Source organism: Odocoileus virginianus, chromosome 34, assembly GCF_023699985.2.
Source record: "Odocoileus virginianus isolate 20LAN1187 ecotype Illinois chromosome 34, Ovbor_1.2, whole genome shotgun sequence".
In the NCBI taxonomy this organism is placed as follows: domain Eukaryota; kingdom Metazoa; phylum Chordata; class Mammalia; order Artiodactyla; family Cervidae; genus Odocoileus; species Odocoileus virginianus.
In genome coordinates this window covers 9,172,410-9,190,573 of record NC_069707.1, presented here as the reverse complement: position 1 = coordinate 9,190,573, position 18,164 = coordinate 9,172,410, and the positions used below count along the sequence as shown (strand labels likewise).

The 18,164-nt window shown below is 42.5% G+C and overlaps 1 protein-coding gene and 1 long non-coding RNA gene across 3 annotated transcripts in view; both read left to right on the top strand.

The window, feature by feature from the left end:
- The window catches only part of SNX9 (sorting nexin 9), an 87,053-nt gene that overhangs the window by 36,549 nt on the left and 32,340 nt on the right, over positions 1 to 18,164 (top strand). For both annotated transcript variants that reach the window (XM_070461513.1, XM_070461512.1), the window contains exons 2-4: positions 1,337 to 1,423; positions 2,703 to 2,777; positions 4,066 to 4,191. In XM_070461513.1, coding sequence (XP_070317614.1) covers positions 1,337 to 1,423; positions 2,703 to 2,777; positions 4,066 to 4,191 — 288 coding nt within the window. The remainder of the gene's footprint in view (positions 1 to 1,336; positions 1,424 to 2,702; positions 2,778 to 4,065; positions 4,192 to 18,164) is intronic.
- LOC139033016 (uncharacterized) lies at positions 4,200 to 18,039 on the top strand. Its single transcript, XR_011485636.1, has 2 exons — positions 4,200 to 8,457; positions 16,529 to 18,039. It is a non-coding gene; the product is annotated as an uncharacterized lncRNA (long non-coding RNA).

The window sequence follows — 18,164 nt, the reverse complement described above, 5'->3', positions numbered from 1 at the left end:
AGCTCCGAGCACAGGCTCAGCAGTTGTGCACACGGGCTTAGTTGTGGATCCTCCCTGACCAGGGCTCGAACCCACGTCTCCTGCTTTGGCAGGTGGATTCTTTACCACTAAGCCACCGGGGAAGCACCAGGATTAGTTTAAAACAAACCATGTTTCCTGGGTACATGTGGTCTCTAACTTGTAAGATGGACTTTCTTCTATAAGACAATCCATGAAAAGACAATTATTTAGAATTTGAGACGGATTAAATGCACATATTATAAAAGTATATGTATAAAGTATATGTATTTTTTACAACAGTGGTTGTCTCTCTTGGAATACGTGCATGGCAGTTATTACAAGGAACCCACGTCTCAGGGTTGGTGCCTCAAACATCTGCTTGAGGAAGGGCCTGAAAGAGCAGCTTCCACATCAGCCACATCAACCTCACATCAACCAGAGCAGCTTCCCTTTAGTCTATTTTCTGTGAGATTCAGATTCCATGGCAAGAACAATTTTTAAAATCACAGCTGCTCAGGTTACCTGACCCAAGTATACCAGAGCCCTAGATAAGTCTTGGTTAGGCTCAGATGGTAAAGCATCCACCTGCAATACGGGAGCCCTGGGTTCGACCCCTGGGTCAGGAAGATCCCCTGGAGAAGGGAATAGCTACCCACTCCAGTATTCTGGCCTGGAGAATCCCATGAGCAGAAAGGCCCGGTGGGCTAGAGTCCATGGGGTCGCAGAGAGTCGGACACGACCGAGCAATCAACACTTTATTCTTCTTAGGAGGAAATATTCTAGTAGAAGAGTATGAATATATCTTGCACACAGCTCAGATTTCTGTGATTTTAGTTGGCTGGGGTTGCAGCGCCATCAACATTTACCCTAGGTAAAGAACAGTGAGAGTTTTAATAGCAGGAGGTTCATCTAAAGACTGTGCATCTCATGTGTGTACATACTTAACACGGAGATCCCTCGGTTCCTGAGAGTCGTTGTGCCCACAGTGATCAGTGTCTGTATTTCCACTTCTTACCTCCTGCAAGGAAGGCCATGTGTGCTCTTTTCCCCTTACTGAAATGGGTTTATTCTGAGTTCTTTGGGGCCGATCTCTTAAGTACAGTGTGGGCAGCAACCAGAAACCTCCCTCGTCCCAGAGCAGAGCAGGGCTCTCACTCTTGGTGCTGTTCTTCTTCACAAACAGGGCTGATGAATCATTTTGATCCGACGTCTTCCTTTGTTCCAAAATAACTGCAACCACGGTCATGACATGTTGTTCACAAAGTGAGCAGTATAGGTGTTTTTTTTTTTTACTGTTACGTTTACATTTGTAACTTCCTCTTTTTACTTCCAATAGGCTCGGGTTATGTATGATTTTTCTGCTGAACCTGGAAATAATGAACTGACGGTTAATGAAGGTGAAATCATCACAATTACAAATCCGGTAAGAGAAGTGTTACGTTTAAATTGGTCTCTTAAGGATTTATGTTTAAGATTTTATTTTTTTAACAGGCTGATCTTTCAAACCCACATGAATTCCCTTCCTGTTGCTTGTGCAGTACTGATGGTTAAAAAAAGAATTGCTGGTTAGAAAAAATATATGTAGTTTTATATAGTATTCCAGGTGTGTATAAGTAAATAGGTTCTATTTTTAATCATAGAAGACATGAAAGCTTATATTTACTGTTGTTTTTTAATTTTTTTTAATGAAGAAGCACTCTTAATTTCTCGGTAAAATAGTATTTAAATTGCTGTTGTGGTCAAGAAATGGACAAAGTCATTTAAAATGACTTTTTAAAAGAATATATTATCCAGATTCAGGTGGATGTTAACTAATTAGGGTATGGTTTATGAATTTAAGATAGCCCTTATTATTTTAAAGGGAAGCAGTAGGATTTTTCAAAGGTAACATTAAAAATTGGGATTCCTAGCACAGAGTACATTACTGTTTATTAACATTATTTATCTAGGAGCGCTCGGGAAGGTTGGGCCAGTTAGTTTTCCTAAATAACAGGCAACCCCAAAGCTTAGTAGCTTAAACAAACAGTCGATCATTGTTGCTTGGGGATCCACAAGCCAGCCAAGTGGTTCTCCTGACCGGGGCTCATCCATGGGTGTGCATCGCCCAGCACGGGGCTAGGGCAGAGCAGGCCACCATGACCTCGTCTGTCTGGCATTTCTCCTGCTGAGGGTCGGCTGGCTTTGGGTGGGCCAACAGGGAGACGGAGCCTTGTCTCTGTCATCATCTGACAACCCAAATACCGGCTCTTTTGGGAAAAAAAAAATGTGAACTAAAGTGTGCAGAGCCTCTTGAGCCCGGCTCTGTATTCACCCCATGTCATCTCCACCTTAGTCTCTTGGCCGAAGAGGTCACGAAGCATAGCGCAGATTCTGGAAGTGGGGGTGCATTCTGCCCCTTGACAGTCGGAGCTGCAAGCCATTTTTTTCAGTCTACCACAGACCAGTCAACAGAAAGAAATTACAAAATCTTGGATTCTGTTTCTCTCTCTCTGATCAATTATTGTTGAAGTTTGATTTTTCTCATTTTTAAATTATTTCCTTTTCTGGCATACAGAGAAAGCTTAAGAATTTGAAATTTTTAACAGCGTTAGCCCTGTAGGAATGAAAAGGTTAATGGGTTAATTACCTTTTTAATTTCCCAGAGCCAAATTTCTGCAGGAAATTCCAACTATAGTCTTTTTTTTCTTTTTAACCTTTTTGAGGATGTTGGTGGAGGATGGCTGGAAGGAAGAAACAGCAAAGGAGAACGAGGGCTTGTTCCAACAGACTATGTTGAGGTAAGAATTTACTCTCGTTTATTAATTAAACCTGGTTTTTGTCATATGTGTTTTTATGAATTATCAACTTAAAGGACAAGAATGAAAGATAACTTTATTTTTAATGAAAAAGATTCCATTGTAAAAATAATACATGCTGATTATATAAAATGTAGAAAATTCATTGAAGTAGAACCAAGAAGAAATATTACCTACAGACTTATATGCCAAAGAGTGACTCCAAATACTTAGCTAAAGTTCCTTCCAAGGATAGCAACTTTTAGTTTTTCTGGATAAAAGTCTCTGTTTTCCCTTTACTGATTCTGTGTAGAAGCTGCTGCCTGCCGTACTGTTTACCGTAGAGTAGATTCACAATGTAAGTAGCAGGCTGTCCGAGGTCGCTTTCTTCTCCCTGTGCTAATCTAGGACCTCTGTCAGCTCCTTCTCCCATTCTCAAAGACCCAGGGTCTTCAGTGAGCTGTAGGGTAAGCTCTGTAGTGATAAATGCCCAGGATGGTGTGGGGACACACCCCACCCAGCTGACCAGGGCTCTCTGAGTCAGCCTCCTGGCGCCCCCTGCTGGCTGTCCGTAGGTCACGCAGAACGGAGCCCGGGTCCATGATGAGCTTGCCTCTCATCCCGGGTGATAGCAAGAAACTGAGGCTGCCTGCCTGGTGGCCTGTGAGTAAAACTGGAGTGACACTCAGAAACAGAGTTGCCTTGGGTTCCCCTCCAGTAGAGAGATCATGTGCCCTGGGAGGGTGTGTGCTGGGCGCTGCCTGCAAAATGGGAAGGCTGGCTGTTGTCCCTGACTGAGAGTTCAGTGGGGTGTTTTGAGAGCTCCTGACAATGCTGATGAAATTGCTGAAATGTTAGGTTGGCCAGAAAGTTCGTTTGGGTTTTTCTAGAACATCTTTTCTGGAAAAACCCAAATGAAGTCTTTGGCCAGCCCGACATGTGCACGGGCAGGCACCCCACCTTTTCAGACAGCTTCAGAGGATTCACAGGTCCCTGAACCCAGCCCACATGTCTCATGTTATGTTGTATTTGACGTCTGTACACCGTGCGTTCAGGATCCTAAAAACTGACGAGAATGAGAAAGATGTAATAAGCTGATCCTGGTATTAGTTGCGTTTTTCTAAAGAATTCTGCACACTTGCAGAAAGGAATCGTTAGGGCAGATGTTCTTGAGCTCATACCTTTTAAGAATAGAAACCTTCTGATAGTTTACTTGCCATCAGGGATTCTAACTCTGAAATAAATCTATAGTCTATGAAAGTAAGTAACTGTGGTCCTTCCTAATGTTCAGATTTTGCCCAGTGATGGAAAAGATCAGTTTGCTTGTGGAAATTCAGTGGCCGACCAAGCCTTCCTCGACTCCCTGTCAGCAAGTACAGCCCAAGCCAATGCATCAGCCACCAACAGTAACAACCAGGTAAATCGTACTCTGGCTTGACAGAACAGAGCACACGTGTGAAAGCTTGTGATGCGTCAAGCTCGTGCCATTCCCTGAAAGCACGAACAAAATAGCTGTTAGGTCTGTGTGTGGCACTCTTTTGCTGGGTTCTAACAAAGACCTTGCCTCTTAAGCCTGCTGCAGACTGTTTTTATAGCATTGATTATTAGTGAGAAGGCAGGGTGTTCATTAAGAGTTGCTTATGAAAGTCTGGCATGTTGAACACCGGCCCCATAAGCTGGGAATATCCTCGCAAGTGAGGGCGAGGAAGGAAAAGGGTCCTCTTTTGAGGCAAGGCGGTCAGTGTCAAAGCTCTGGCTGGAGCAGGACATGACTTCTGTGACATTGGCTCATGACTTGCACTTTCAGCGTGAGCCCCTACCTCTTTGCAGGTGCAGTGCATGTGAAGGTGGCCACAGATCCAGCAGTTGGTACTGTTATTGTACTGTTTCTGGAAAACTTGGAAAAGTGGAATAATTTGAGAAAAATGTACTGAAATTTTAATATTAATTTTAATGAATTTGACCAATTTGGGTGACTACCTGGTTCAGTTCAGTTCAGTCACTCAAGTTGTGTCTGACTCTTTGCGACCCCATGGACTGCAGCACGCCATTCTTCCCTGTCCATCACCAACTCCTGGAGCTTACTCAAACTCCTATCCATCAAGTTGGTACTGCCATCCAACCATCTCATCCTCTGTCATCCCCTTCTCCTCCTGCCTTCACTCTTTCCCAGCATCAGGGCCTTTCCCAATGATTCAGTTCTTCACATCAAGTGGCCAAAGTGTGGGAGCTTGGACGGCAAGGAGATCAAACCAGCCAGCCCTAAAGGAAATCAGCCCTGCGTATGTTTTCGGAGGGCTGATGCTGAAGCTGATGCTGAAGCCGAAGCTCCAGTACTTGGCCTGGTTCAGTTATTGCTAAATGACTATCTGATTATTTCAGATGGATCTGAAAATGGTGCTGCTTCCTACCTCTTTAGAAATGAATGAACTTTAGGAGATATCTCTTGATATTTTTAACTGCATGAAAGGCTTTAAATAGTGTAAAGCCTAATAACCATCTCACAGTTATCTGCTTATAGGATATTTATATCTTAACCTTTTAAGAGAGTTTTTCAAAGTACTGTTGCTAAATGTTAATTGCAGATTTTATACATTTTAAAATAGCTTTTGTGGACATCCTGAATTACAAATTAGTCTGGCTCAGATATTCAAAATTCGGAGGTGAAGTTATCACCGTAGTTGAGCATTCTCTTATATTTTGTTAGTCTATAATACCTGAGAATGTTGGCCAGTTAAAGTTTACTCAAGATAAAATGTGAAGAAATAGTAGTTAAATCTTGTTGTTGTTTAGTTGCTAAATTGTATCCGACTCTTTTGTGACCCCATACACTGCAGCCTCCTCTGTCCATGGAATTCTCCAGGCAAGAATACTGGAGTGGGTTGCCATTTCCTTCTCCAGGGCATTGTCCCAACCCAGGGATCAAATTCACATCTCCTGTGTCTCGTCCTTTGGCAGGCGGGTTCTTTACCACTGAGACACCAGGGAAGCCCAGTTAAACGTTACTTGACGTTTTACCAGGGATTCTTAGCCTGGGTGCTGTTAACATTTGGGGCCTGATGCTTCCTCACTGCGATAACCAGCGGCGTCTCTGGCCTGTAGCACCACCCTCACCATAGTCGTCAAAACTGGCTCCAAATGTTGCCAGATGGGCAAAGTCAACCCAGTTGAGATTCACTGAATTATACTGAATTATACAAAAACACGGGTGAAACAGTAATAATAAGTAAAGGACAGCATTTCAATAAAGGGGAATTATATTGAAATGATCATAAAATAAGTGAAGGAAACAAAACATAGAGCTATTTATCATATTTTAATTCAGGGACCTGTCTCAACCATTAGCTCAGGATCGGCTGAAGCAGTTTAACTCATAAACACAAATTTTAAATCAATCTCAAATTTTGTTATATTATGAAGATTTCTCACTACTTAAGTGTAGTATAAACTGGTCAGTGTAAGTCTAATTTTTTTCTGCCAGGTTGGTTAGAAGAAATTATAACCAACTTATAAAGGTTGGATTTTTCTAGTCCAATCTGACATTAAATCTAATCAGATCCTTTGAAAGCAAAGAAAAAATAAGCTGAATCCAGGAGTAACAAAATACAGAATGCATGACTGTAATTAATTAATTTGAGCATTTGGATTTATTTAAATAGGGTAAAAATATTTTCAACAGCCATCTATAGTCTCAGTTATCCGGGATGTAAGGACAATTTAAATGGGCCAAGATTGTGGTGTGTTTTATAAATACTGTTGTTAATTGGTAGCTTTGGAAAACATTGCTCTCAGGTTTTCCATTATTTCATTTTCTGAATGTTGGTAAGAAAATACTATTTTTGTTCCAGGGATATGCCTCTTGGGCTTTTCTAGTAATGCTGGCGTTGCCTTCTCCCCCAGAGGACAGTTTGTTTGGAGGCAAGGGTGTCAGAGGAAGGCGTCCCTTGTGGCTCAGCTGGTAAAGAATCTGCCTGCTGTGCGTCAGAGGAAGGAGCCGGCCCTCTCCTCTGCCCTTGGGTCCGGCAGGCTGCCCCCTGCCCTCGGCTCAGTACACCACCCTCTTCCTAATCTGTGTCCTTTTAGTCTTTTCAGCACCACTTGTTTTGAATTTGGCTTTCTTCCCACACAGGCAGGTTAAAGCCACACAGCTGCTGCTGCTTATCCATCTTTCTTACTGTCGTGTCTTTCTTTTAAATCATATTTTTAGAAAGATCTCTCTAAAAGGTAACATTCCACCTGCAGATGTTCATAAATAACTAACTTTGAGCCTACTATTTTTTAATTTATCTGAACCCTCCTTGACTTTTGAAGCTATACTGCCTTTCAGAGTAGTTAGTTCACACGTTTATAACTTACTATGTAAAATAGCACTTCCTTTTGTTTTTGTTAAAACTCCTAATTTCAGGTTGTTGGGGCCCCTTCTGGTTCTAGCTTCTTACTGAGCAAGCAGGGGTAAGAGCAGTGACTGGCATAGTGGTGGATAATGTTCCGGCAGCAGCCCCACAATCCACTGTGACCTTTTTCTTTCTTGTCTAGAACGTGAGGAAACTCCTTACCTGTAAAACACAGCCTCACCGCCTGACTGTGGTAGAGACTAGACTGTAAATGTCAAGGGAATTCAATGCATTATTCTTTAAATGTGTTGGAACAATTTAATTTGGACAATGATAGAGCTGTTTATTTTTTTTAAGTACTTGGAAAAAATATAGGCAACATTTTTTTAATAACCTTGTAATATAGAAGGTGTTTCTAAACACAGCACAATTTATAGCAACCATAGAACTGGTACATTTAAATCAAAAAGTAATATTCACCTAGGAAAAGAATTTGTAACGTGCCAGAGGTACCAGGTAATTCTGTTAATAGAGAACTCTCAGATCTACAGGGAAAAGATGAACAGCTCAGAAAAAGAAACGGGCGAAGGGGGTAAACAGATTTTTTCATTGAAAAGAAGTACAAAGAGCCAGTAAACATAGAAAAATGCTCATTTTGAAATTCTTTTATCAAATTAGCAGAGAATTAAAGTGTCTTGAGTGAGGAAAGGCATGTTTGGTAGGCAGTTCGGATGTGGAGCTGGTAGAGATAAGCCAGCGAAGCTTTCTGGAGGACAGTGTGATAGTCTGTGTGGGCATGTGATGTGCGTCTGCTCTCCAGCCCAGCACCTGGGAGCGGCCCCCGGCTCCGCTGTCGGACAGGCGTCTGGGTGGGAGAGGGGTCCCCTGCAGCGCTGTCGCACAGCAGAGCCGGGGACCCGCATCGTCAGTAGGGGCTGGCCAGGGAGACTGCAGGACAGCTGCCCCGCGGGAAGCCAGGGCTGCTGGGAGAAGGACGAGGGTAGCTTCAGGTGTGCAGACGTGGATGCTGCTGCTGCTGAGGTGCTTCAGTCGTGTCCGACTCTGTGGGACCCCATAGACGGCAGCCCACCAGGCTCCGCCGTCCCTGGGATTCTCCAGGCAAGAACACTGGAGTGGGCTGCCGTTTCCTTCTCCAGTGCAGGAAAGTGAAAAGTGAAAGTGAAGTCGCTCAGTCGTGCCTGACACTTTGCGACCCCATGGATTGCATGCAGCCTACCATGCTCCTCCGTCCATGGGATTTTCCAGGCAAGAGGACTGGAGTGGGGTGCCATTGCCTTCTCCGATACAGACGTGGATGATCAGGCCTTTAAAAAGGCATATCCCTACAGGTAGTGTTACCTTTCTTGTATTTAAATATATACACAGGACGGGGGAGTTTGATGAAAATGGTAACGATGACTGCACAACATTGACAGTGTAATTAATGCCATGAAACTGTGTGCTTAAAAATGGTTACAGTGGGAACTCTTACATTTCAACACAATAAAAATTTTAAAAATAATATATGCATACCACAAAATACATACATACACACACACACACCCCACAGTTGCAAACTGTGTAGAAAACTTACTGAAGGATATTTAAGAAATGAATTAGATTCTTGTTTTCTTTTTCTAGTACAGATTTTAAGGTGGATGAGGACAGCTATTGCAATACCTTTAAAAAAGAATAGTTTTTAGTGGTTATTGGTGGTTTCGTTATTAGTTAGTTATCTGGTATTTTACAGATTCAGGAGCACTTCCTATTAGTAGCTGTGCCTCCAGAATGTGTTAGCCTGCTGGTGAAAATGAATCTCAGATATCATTACAAAACATGTGTTCATAGTTGTCCTCATTTTGGTTTTCACCCAGTTATTAGTGTTTAAATTATATAATTGATTAAAAAGATTCTTAGTATAGATCTTTTTAAAAACTCTTCAATCACTGCCTCTTTACAGAACTATTGAGAAATTAATGAGACCTTTTTGTTTGTACTTTTTAAAGAACAGTGGTGCTTAAACACTAGTTGAAAGATGTATAAAGCTGATGTTTTATATGAAGGCTTTTGACTTGTGGGGTTTTAGTTTTCTAGACCCCTTATTTTAATAACCCCCTTTTGAGGGGCTTACTTTTCTATCCTTTACTAGAAAGATATGCGTACTTGGAATGAACTACTTCTCCTTTTGTTAAAATTCTTGCTTTTTATCACACTGAATCCCAGTTCCCCATGGATGTCTGTTCTTCTGTTCCCTGGTTTCCCATCCCATCCTTCCTCCGCTCCACGCAGGTTGGTGTGGTGGGAAGTCTGGTGTAAGGTTTGACATTAAAGCTGGGTTGACAATCTGGCTCCACTTCGCAAGAGTCGAGGCTGCTTCCTGAACTGTCCGAGGACCAGGTCACTGGTGTAAGTGGTGTCGGACTCAGGGGAGATGTTTAAGAAATACTCTCCTTTTTTCATCTCTTCCCTCTCCAGGGAACAGCCTCATTCCACTTATCCTTTTTTGTTCCAGCCATCTCCTACCCTCTCTAACTGGGCAGAGGATTCCCTTATAAATAGCCCCCAATCCTGAATTTTCTCTGTAGTTTACTCAATGTCCAGCTTCTTGTTCAGCATTTCTATCTGCTTGTCTCCCCTGTATCTCAAACTCTGCTTAAACAGAATCACTCTTTATTTCCCCACAAATCTAGTTTCTTCTCCTGACTTTCCCATTTCTGTTTCTCTGAAGTGTTATTTCTATACTCTCTTTTTCATTCCACTTTTAAAACCCTGAGTGCCTTTGCGAGCTGTAGTTACGACAGGAGTGTCTTGCATCCTTCAGATGTGTGAGGCCAGGAACATGCTCGGCTTTGATCCCAGACCTTTCCTGGATTTTATTCCCAGATCGCATCCTTACTGTGTGACTCAGGGTGACTGTCTTAGCTTCCGTGTGCCTCAGTTTCCTTCTGTGTAAAGATCTCATAGAATTGCTGGGAAGAGTAAATGGAAAAAAGTTCTAGAGTGTTTAGAACTATACGTGGTACTTAGTAGGGGTTCAGTTATTTTTAGCAGTTCGGATATTAAACAAGTCAAACCAGTCAGTCCTAAAGGAAACAACCCTGAATATTCATTGGAAGGACTGATGCTGAAGCTCCAATACTTTGGCCACCTGATGTGAAGAGCCAACTCATTGGAAAAGACACCTGATTCTGGGAAAGATTGAGGGCAGCAGGAGAAGGGGATGACAGAGGATGAGATGGTTGGATGGCATCACCGACTCAATGGACATGAGTTTGAGCAAATTCCAGGAGGTGGTGAAAGACAGGGAAGCCTGGTGTGCTGCAGTCCATGGGGTCATAAGAATCAGACATGACTTAGTGACTGAACAGTAAGCTATTTAAGTGTGGAGGGGGTAATTTCCAGTCAGTAGCACTGATGTGACTGGCTACAAATGGATTAAGAATGTTGTTGTGATCTAGCCTTATTTTTAAAAGAACATGTAAGTTTTTATATTTCTATAGATGGCTTTTTAAAATTAGTAGAGGTTCATCTGTAGAATTCAATGATGTCCTTTTAGCAAAAGATCTATAAAGAACAAAATGGGAAATTTTGTAAGTTCTATCTGTATTTTGAGTTGAAATGATTAGGCTTTTTACATAAGACAGTGTTATACCTTCTGTGGGCTTTTTTGAGAAAGAGAATTGAACCTTTATCAGAAACTGATTGAAATATTCTTGGCTTATAAATGAGTCACATTATTTGTTTACTATCCCCATTTCCTGAAACAATTGGCACATGGTTATTAAACATCTGATGAATGAGAAATGTCAGATAAAGACATTATGCCTCAATCAGGCAGGTGAGTTACAAAAAGCAAACCGAAACACCATAACCTCGGCTTTCACAAACCCAGTTAATTTCTGTTCACTTCTGTTGTATGCCCCTGGACAAAGTCTTCCTCAGGAAGTTCCTTCCTTCCTTCTGTCCTTCCAAGCAGGAGACCGTATGTTAGGGTGTGGCAGTGTGAGCGGTCATGACAACATGACCAGTAGGGTGTAGATATGTGTGACCGAGGCGCACACGAGAATTTCCTTGCATAGTAATAAGGTGGACCTACAAATGCTTCCAAAACCTTTCCCCCAGGTGATAACACACAAGGTGGTGAGTTCCTGATTACTGACCCTTCTTACCTGGTAGATTTGTCAAACTGAATGACCCGTGTTGACCTGTACTGAACTTTGCACATCCTCTGTAAGGAACCAGGTGGGCAGCGGGAGCTCTGCTCACTCGTCAGCATCTGTTGAACCTTTCTATATTCTTTGTACTCTTGTTCGCTAGTTTGGTAGAAAGCCAGGCAGAAAGCAACCATAATGAAATATAAGTTACCTTTTTCAATAATTCTCAGACCTCAGTTCTGAGGTCTGACCTAGTTCAGGTGGACATAGAGAAGGACGGGCATCCGTCGCCTGTTTCTCTGTCTTCTCCCCGCCTCTCGCAGCGCTGGCAGTCTCGTGATCTGGGCAGTGAAGAGTGTTCTTCCTAGACCATGTCTTGAACAGGAAAACCAGTTGAACCAGAAGACCTGATTTCCTCTGAGTCCAGAAGAACATACTGGGAAACCAGTGAGTCAAGTCAGTCTTGCTGTGGTTTTCTAAACAGGCCCTTGCTCATGTTCACCAACGCCTGTTGTTAGAAATAAGAGTTTGATTCTTACTCGTCCTGGTGGCCCAAAAATGTCATCTAAGAAGCAAAGTACAGCTAAGTAGCAAAATATAACACATCCAGAACCTGTTATTTTTGTGGTCAGCAGTTGCAGACTAGTGAGGGTTTTGCTTGTTTATTTGTTTTTCTTTAAAAAGAAAGTTACTTAGGAAACAGTTTAATTCTTCCAATGTAAGCTTCTTAAGGTGGGGCTAGAGCAACGTTCAGCATGGGGTATTTTTACCTCTCTCTCTCTGGAGGCAAAAGCCTTTGCAGTTCTGTAGCTGGTATCACACCCCGTGAATCCTGAACCCTGAGGTTTTCAGTGCTGGCTGGTGAGACCCGCCCTCCCGAAAGGTTGATACTTAACCCTCCATATGGTCGCTTCCTCGGATGTGCGTGCTGGTCAGTACTCAGCCTAAGACCTGGATCCCGTCCCCAGGTCTCTGGGGCCTCTGTCTGCTCTCTCCTTCTCACTGCTCTGCCCCAGACTCCCAGCTGTGTCTCCTCAACTCACAGAGACCAGTGGTCTTCGTGTGGATCCCCCGCCCCTAACCTGAGACCCGGAAAGTCTCTCTAGGTAGGTGTCAGGTCCCCTATTGCCTGTTGGCCAGTGATTTGAAGACAGTTTCATATATAACGTCTCTCTTAGTTTTAAGTGGAAGCATAAACTGGATCCCAGTTACTCCATCGTGATTGTCTTCTTTGTGTATTATTAGTTGATTTCCAAAAGCAAATTTAGTTACATTTACAAAATGGAAATCATACCACCACTTTCTTCAGAAGAAAGTTATACCTGGAAAGTGTGTTCTCGAACACTATATAAATGTTAATAGTCATGACTTCCCTATTAGATAGTTGTGGAGCTGGGATTCAAAGCCTGGAAGTTGGGCTCCAAGGTTGTCCTCTTCATAGCAATGCTGACTTGGCCACTGCCTAGCTTGGGGGAGCGTATCGGTTATCTCTTCTCAAGTCAACTCTGCACACCAAGGCGGCCAGCGGCTCAGGAGCTCACAGAGTTCACGGCCTGGTGGGTTATTCTATGCTCTTAGCCAGTCCTGGCTCGGTTCTTTGTGGCTCTCAGGTTCCAGGAAGCTTTGCTCATCTCACATGTCTGGTGGCTGTGAAACATCCTGACATTTTTTTAAAGCTTGGCATTGTTTTTCCTCTGGAGTTCTTTTTCTGTGACTGTATGACTTGCATGATATTTGTTCCATTTCTTCTGTGCTGCTTATAATTACTTTCAGTACTTCAGTGATACTGTGTTGTGACAACAACAGTCTTTAGAATATATATTAATGCACGGAGGATAACCCACTACTATACAGTAGGGGCTTTGGCTTCTGCATGTAATGTTTGTGCATGAGTGGCATGCTGGAATTTTCTGCTGAACTTAGCCCTGCTATGCATTTGCTGTTTTTAGCTTCAGTATACTCTTTTTTTTTTCCCCCCTCCCTTCATTTACGGAGTACCCTTTTTTATTTTAAGGTGGATATTTTGGCTCAGATTGGTTGTCTTGAAAGTCTCAGCCAATCACCACCTTCTTCATCTTCTCCTTCTCCTTCTTCCATAAATAAGGTAAAATTCAATTTGAAACCCTTAGAACTAATCCTTTTTCCCCAAGCAAGGTGTTGTTTCCAGTTAAGTATCTAACTAAATAAAGGTTTTCTTGGGAACACGGCAACATAGAAAGTGGGACATATAGGAACTGAAAGGGTGATTGGGATTTATGCCTTGGAGACCTTTCAGCTAAGACTTTCAACGAGACTTGATTGATGAATTTATTCCATGGACAGTGAGGTCTAATGAAGGATTTTTTTAACCATGGAGTTGACAGTCTGGATGGCTTTGATGCTGTAAGGGGGGCGGCCCGGAAGAGAATGATGACTCAGTAGAAAGGAGAGAGAAGGAAGGGCTGGGAGCAAGGGGAAAGAGAGGCCCCTCGAGACCTTAGCGGAGGAGCAGAATGCATTATTGTGCCGCCAGACGTCTGCAGGTGAGGGACGGAAGGGGTTCTTGGAATTGAGAGCAAAGAAGTCAGAGACCAAAGGATCGTTAAATCGCTTGTTCTATAGCCCAGTTCGTTGCAGCTGGGGTAAGGCTTTGAAGAAAAGCAAGATCGCAGCATTCAGCGCACAGAAAATGTGCCAGGACCCCCCAAGAATCAAGAGTTGCTTTTGAACTTTATGGCAAAACATTTCTATCTTCTTTCTCTTTCTTATATGTATCTGAAGGAAAGAAATCTTTAGCTAGAATAGAAAGTATTTTAAGTGCCTATAACCACCTATTTAATTACAAGTTTCTCTATTAATGTGATCTGGCATTGATTTGAAAATATAATTGATGGTCTTTTCCTCTAAAGTGTAAACTAGTGGGGATTTACTAAAAGATTACCAGTCATCAGGCTTTTCTTTATGTTCTAAATGAGCCCCCATGTAGTAAGATGACCTCTGTGCTATGTGCTAGATACTCTGTGAGATGTTTTATGTGCATTATGTCATTTAATCCTTACAAAAGTGCTGTGAGGAAGTTAATGCTGTTATACCCATTCAGTAAGTATGGAAACTAAGAGAGATGGAGTGAATGGCCAAGTTCATACAGCTAGTAAGCGGTAAAGCTGGGTCAAACCCAGACAGACAGCTCTAGAGCTTAAATTCTTAACCACTGTACCCACCAGTTTACTTGAGTCAAATCGCTACAGTTTCATAAAGGGATGTAACATTCAACCTGTGGGCTGTTTACTTGAGTCAGATTGCTACAGTTTCATAAAGTAAAGTGAAAGTGGTTCCATCCTGTCCAGCTGTTTGTGACCCCTTGGACTGTATAGTCCATGAAATTCTCCAGGCCAGAATACTAGAGTGGGTAGCCTTTCCCTTCTCCAGGGGTCTTTGCAACCCAGGAATCGAACCCCAGTCTCCTGCACAGTTTCATAAGGGGATTTAAAATTCACCCAGTGTCTTTGCCCCCCTTTACATGTCTTTATGAGATGCACAGCTTTCCTGCAGGCTTGGCACACAGGTGGAGAGCAGAGCGTGAGCAAAGGGAAGCATGTGGGAAAGTCTGGGAAACTGCAGGTTGATGCATAGAGTGAGGATCAGTGGCCACTAGTGAGGATGGGGAAGTCGTGGAAGGAAAAGATAGGATTTTGATCAATGGACTGAGGAGCTTAGAATCCATCCTGTGGTTGGTGAGGTCTAGTGAAAGGTCTTGAAATAATGCAGTTGAGTTGGTGGGGGCGGGGGGGGGGGGGTGTTACCATGAAGGGAGGGAAAAGAAAAGGACGAAGCCCTCGTTGGGCAGAAAGAGGAAGGAAAGCTAGCAGAAAGCAGAGGAGAGGCTTGGATGGTCGTGTGACGCGATGCCTGCAGTCAAGGGGCAGGGGTGTTACTGGGAGTGGAGAGCAGAGGAGCCAGAGGCCAAATTACAGGGAGGGCAGGTCCCGGGGGAAGCAGACCCTGGCGGGCTTGTGAGCTGGTTGTTTGTTTCTGCTGTTAGAGGAGGGTCCCCGAGAGACCGAGTGAGTGATGATGAGTCAGTGATAGAACCTGGGGGGATTTCTGGTCGGTCGGGTTTGACAGATTTATCAGCAGAAGTCAAGTTGAAACTAGAAGGAATATTCCCTGAGTGAGGGGGGTTGGGGGCGGGGACAAAAGCAAACAGTGATTTGCCAACAAGGATTTCATCACCTCGGTAGAGAGCTAAGATCCTGCACATGACCCAGTCGTAATGCAGTGATTATAAACAATTTATTAATGAAGTAGTTTTTCAAAGAGTATCATGTTATGTGTTTCAGTTTTTTTAGGGTACTTGCTGTGAATTTCGTGTCCCATTTGTTCCTCGTGTTGATAGAGTGCCTTTTGCTGACGGTTTGCCAGCAGTCTTACTCTGCAGCGGGGCTGGACTTTCACTCTTCTGTTGTAGTTTGTAACTCCTCTGTTCCTTTTCCTCATAGTTTATAGAGAGCCAGACGAGCATCTGTACCTACTGTCAGGTTACCATCCAGAATTTGCGTACCTTTTGAAGTTTTTATTGTAAAACAAAACCTCCTGGTTTAGAGTCCGGAGAGCACAGGGTATCTGGTGTCCCCCGCCCCGCCCCGAAAGCTGTGGAGGAAGGATTCTCTTAACTGCGGAGTGACTGGCCGGCCCTCAGCACGATAGCCTTCTTTTCCAGTCTCCAATAGAGTGACTTGAGAGGAGCTCCTTGTCAGCCGTGTGTTTGAGAAATTGACGGTCATATAGATGAACTTTCTGCTATTAATATTTGATGTTGAGCAAAATCATTAGTAATGTCATCTTTTTTTCTTGAAGTTAGAAGAGATATTAGAATGCAATCACATTTCCTCTTGTAAAACGTGTCCTCTGTTGCTGACGCTTCTGGTAGGTGGCTGGCAGTTATCCCCCCATATGTCAGTTGGTGAAGAACAAGAAAAAACCCAATCACGGAGGCATTCTAAAACATTAGAGAGGCATATGAGGCCGTTTGGGTAATTTTCTTGCAAACCTTTCTCTGTCTCTAATATCAGGTTTGTTTCATTTTGTTTTGTTTCTGTGAGGAGGAAGACTGCTATTCCATGTCCTTGAATTAATAGATTTCAGCATTGAAAAAAATTTTTAAGGCACTATTTGTTTTCCCTAAATTTATCTACAAATTTAAAGTTCAAATGAAATCAGATTTTTTAAGCTTGACATGTTGTTGTTTAGTCATTAAGTTGTGTCCGACTTTTTTGCGACCCCACAGGCTTGTAGCCCACCAGATTCCTCTGTCCATGGGATTCTCCAGGCAAGGATACTGGAGTGGATTGCCACTTCCTTCTCCAGGGGATCTTCCTGACCCAGGGATCAAACCTGCATCTCCTGTATTGTTGGGTGGATCCTTTACCACTGACATGCTTATCCTAAAACTGAAGGTTGTTTTAGTTTTAAAAACAGAAAACTGATGCTGAAGTTCACTGTAAAAAATAATAAAAGATGTTATTGCAAAGTACAAAGTTTACCATATGGTATTTTTTCTAGTGGGCTCCAAAGTAGTTTGGTACTAGAGGAATACATTATTAGGAAAGAGTCCCAGAAATAGTCCCAAGTCCCAGGGTATGTTAAAGGTGAATTTCAAATCAGTGAGGGGAGAATGGATTATTCACTAAATGATGTTAGGGCAGCAGACTGACTACAGGAAAAAATTAAGCTGGATTCCTATATTATTTCTTATACTGAAGTCAATTCCATGCAGGCTGAAGATTTAAAATTTAAAAATCTAGGATGATAAAAAAAAATCTAGGATGAACCTAGAGCCCATTATACAGAGTGAAATAAGTCAGAAAGAGAAAAACAAATGTCGTATATTAATGCATATGTATGTACTCTAGGAAAATGGTACTGATGAGCCAATTTGCAGGGCAGCAGTGGAGACACAGACATAGAGAACAGATTTGTGGACTTAATGGGGGAAGGAGGGGTGGGAAGGAAGCAGAGAGTGTCATGGAGCTACCATATGTAAAATAGATCGCCAGTGGGAATTTGCCATATGACTCAGAGCTCAAACTGGGGCTCTGGGACAACCTAGAGAGGTGGGAAAAGAGGCGGAAAGAGGTTCGAGAGGGAGGGGACATGTGTATACCTGTGGCTGATTCATATTGATGTGTGGCAGAAGCCAACACAATGTTGTAAAGCAGTTACCCTTCAATTAAAAGTAAATAAATTTTTTTTTAAATTAAGGAAACAAAAAACCGTGGTTGCCTCCCATTACTCTTACTGCAGTATTCCTTGAAATAGGGTGTCATGTATTGCCTATTTGAAAATTTTGTTTTTAACATTAATAATCTATAAAATTATGCAAAAGAATAATGGGAGAACATATTTTAAAAATAACTTGGCATGATAGCCCCATTTTATGCAAGATGCCACCGCTTGGCATGTAGTAGGAGTGTAGGAATGTAACCATACGATCTCTTTCTAAAGCACTTTGACAAAATCTTATCAATTTTATTAATAAATGCACACTTTCATTAGCCCAGTAATTTTTCTTCCAGGAATTTCACATAGATCTATTGGACATGTGAGGAAAGATGTATAAGGATGTACACTGCAGCGTTATTAACAGTAGCAAAACAAACTGCAGACAAGTTAAGTGAGCATCAGCAAGTGCTCTTTAGATGATGGGAGGCAAATACAAAGGAATTCTGTGGAGTCGTGTAAAAGAATGTCATCATCCACGTGCTGATGTAGTAATACCTAGGAGAATGTTTCAGGCTATTGAATGGAAAAACAAAAGAGAAGTGCAGAGCAGAAAGTGTAATTGGGGCTCACTTAGAACATGTTTAAAGAATCTCTCTGCGTGGCATGTGTGAGTAAGTATGTACAAAGGACTTTGTTAGGAG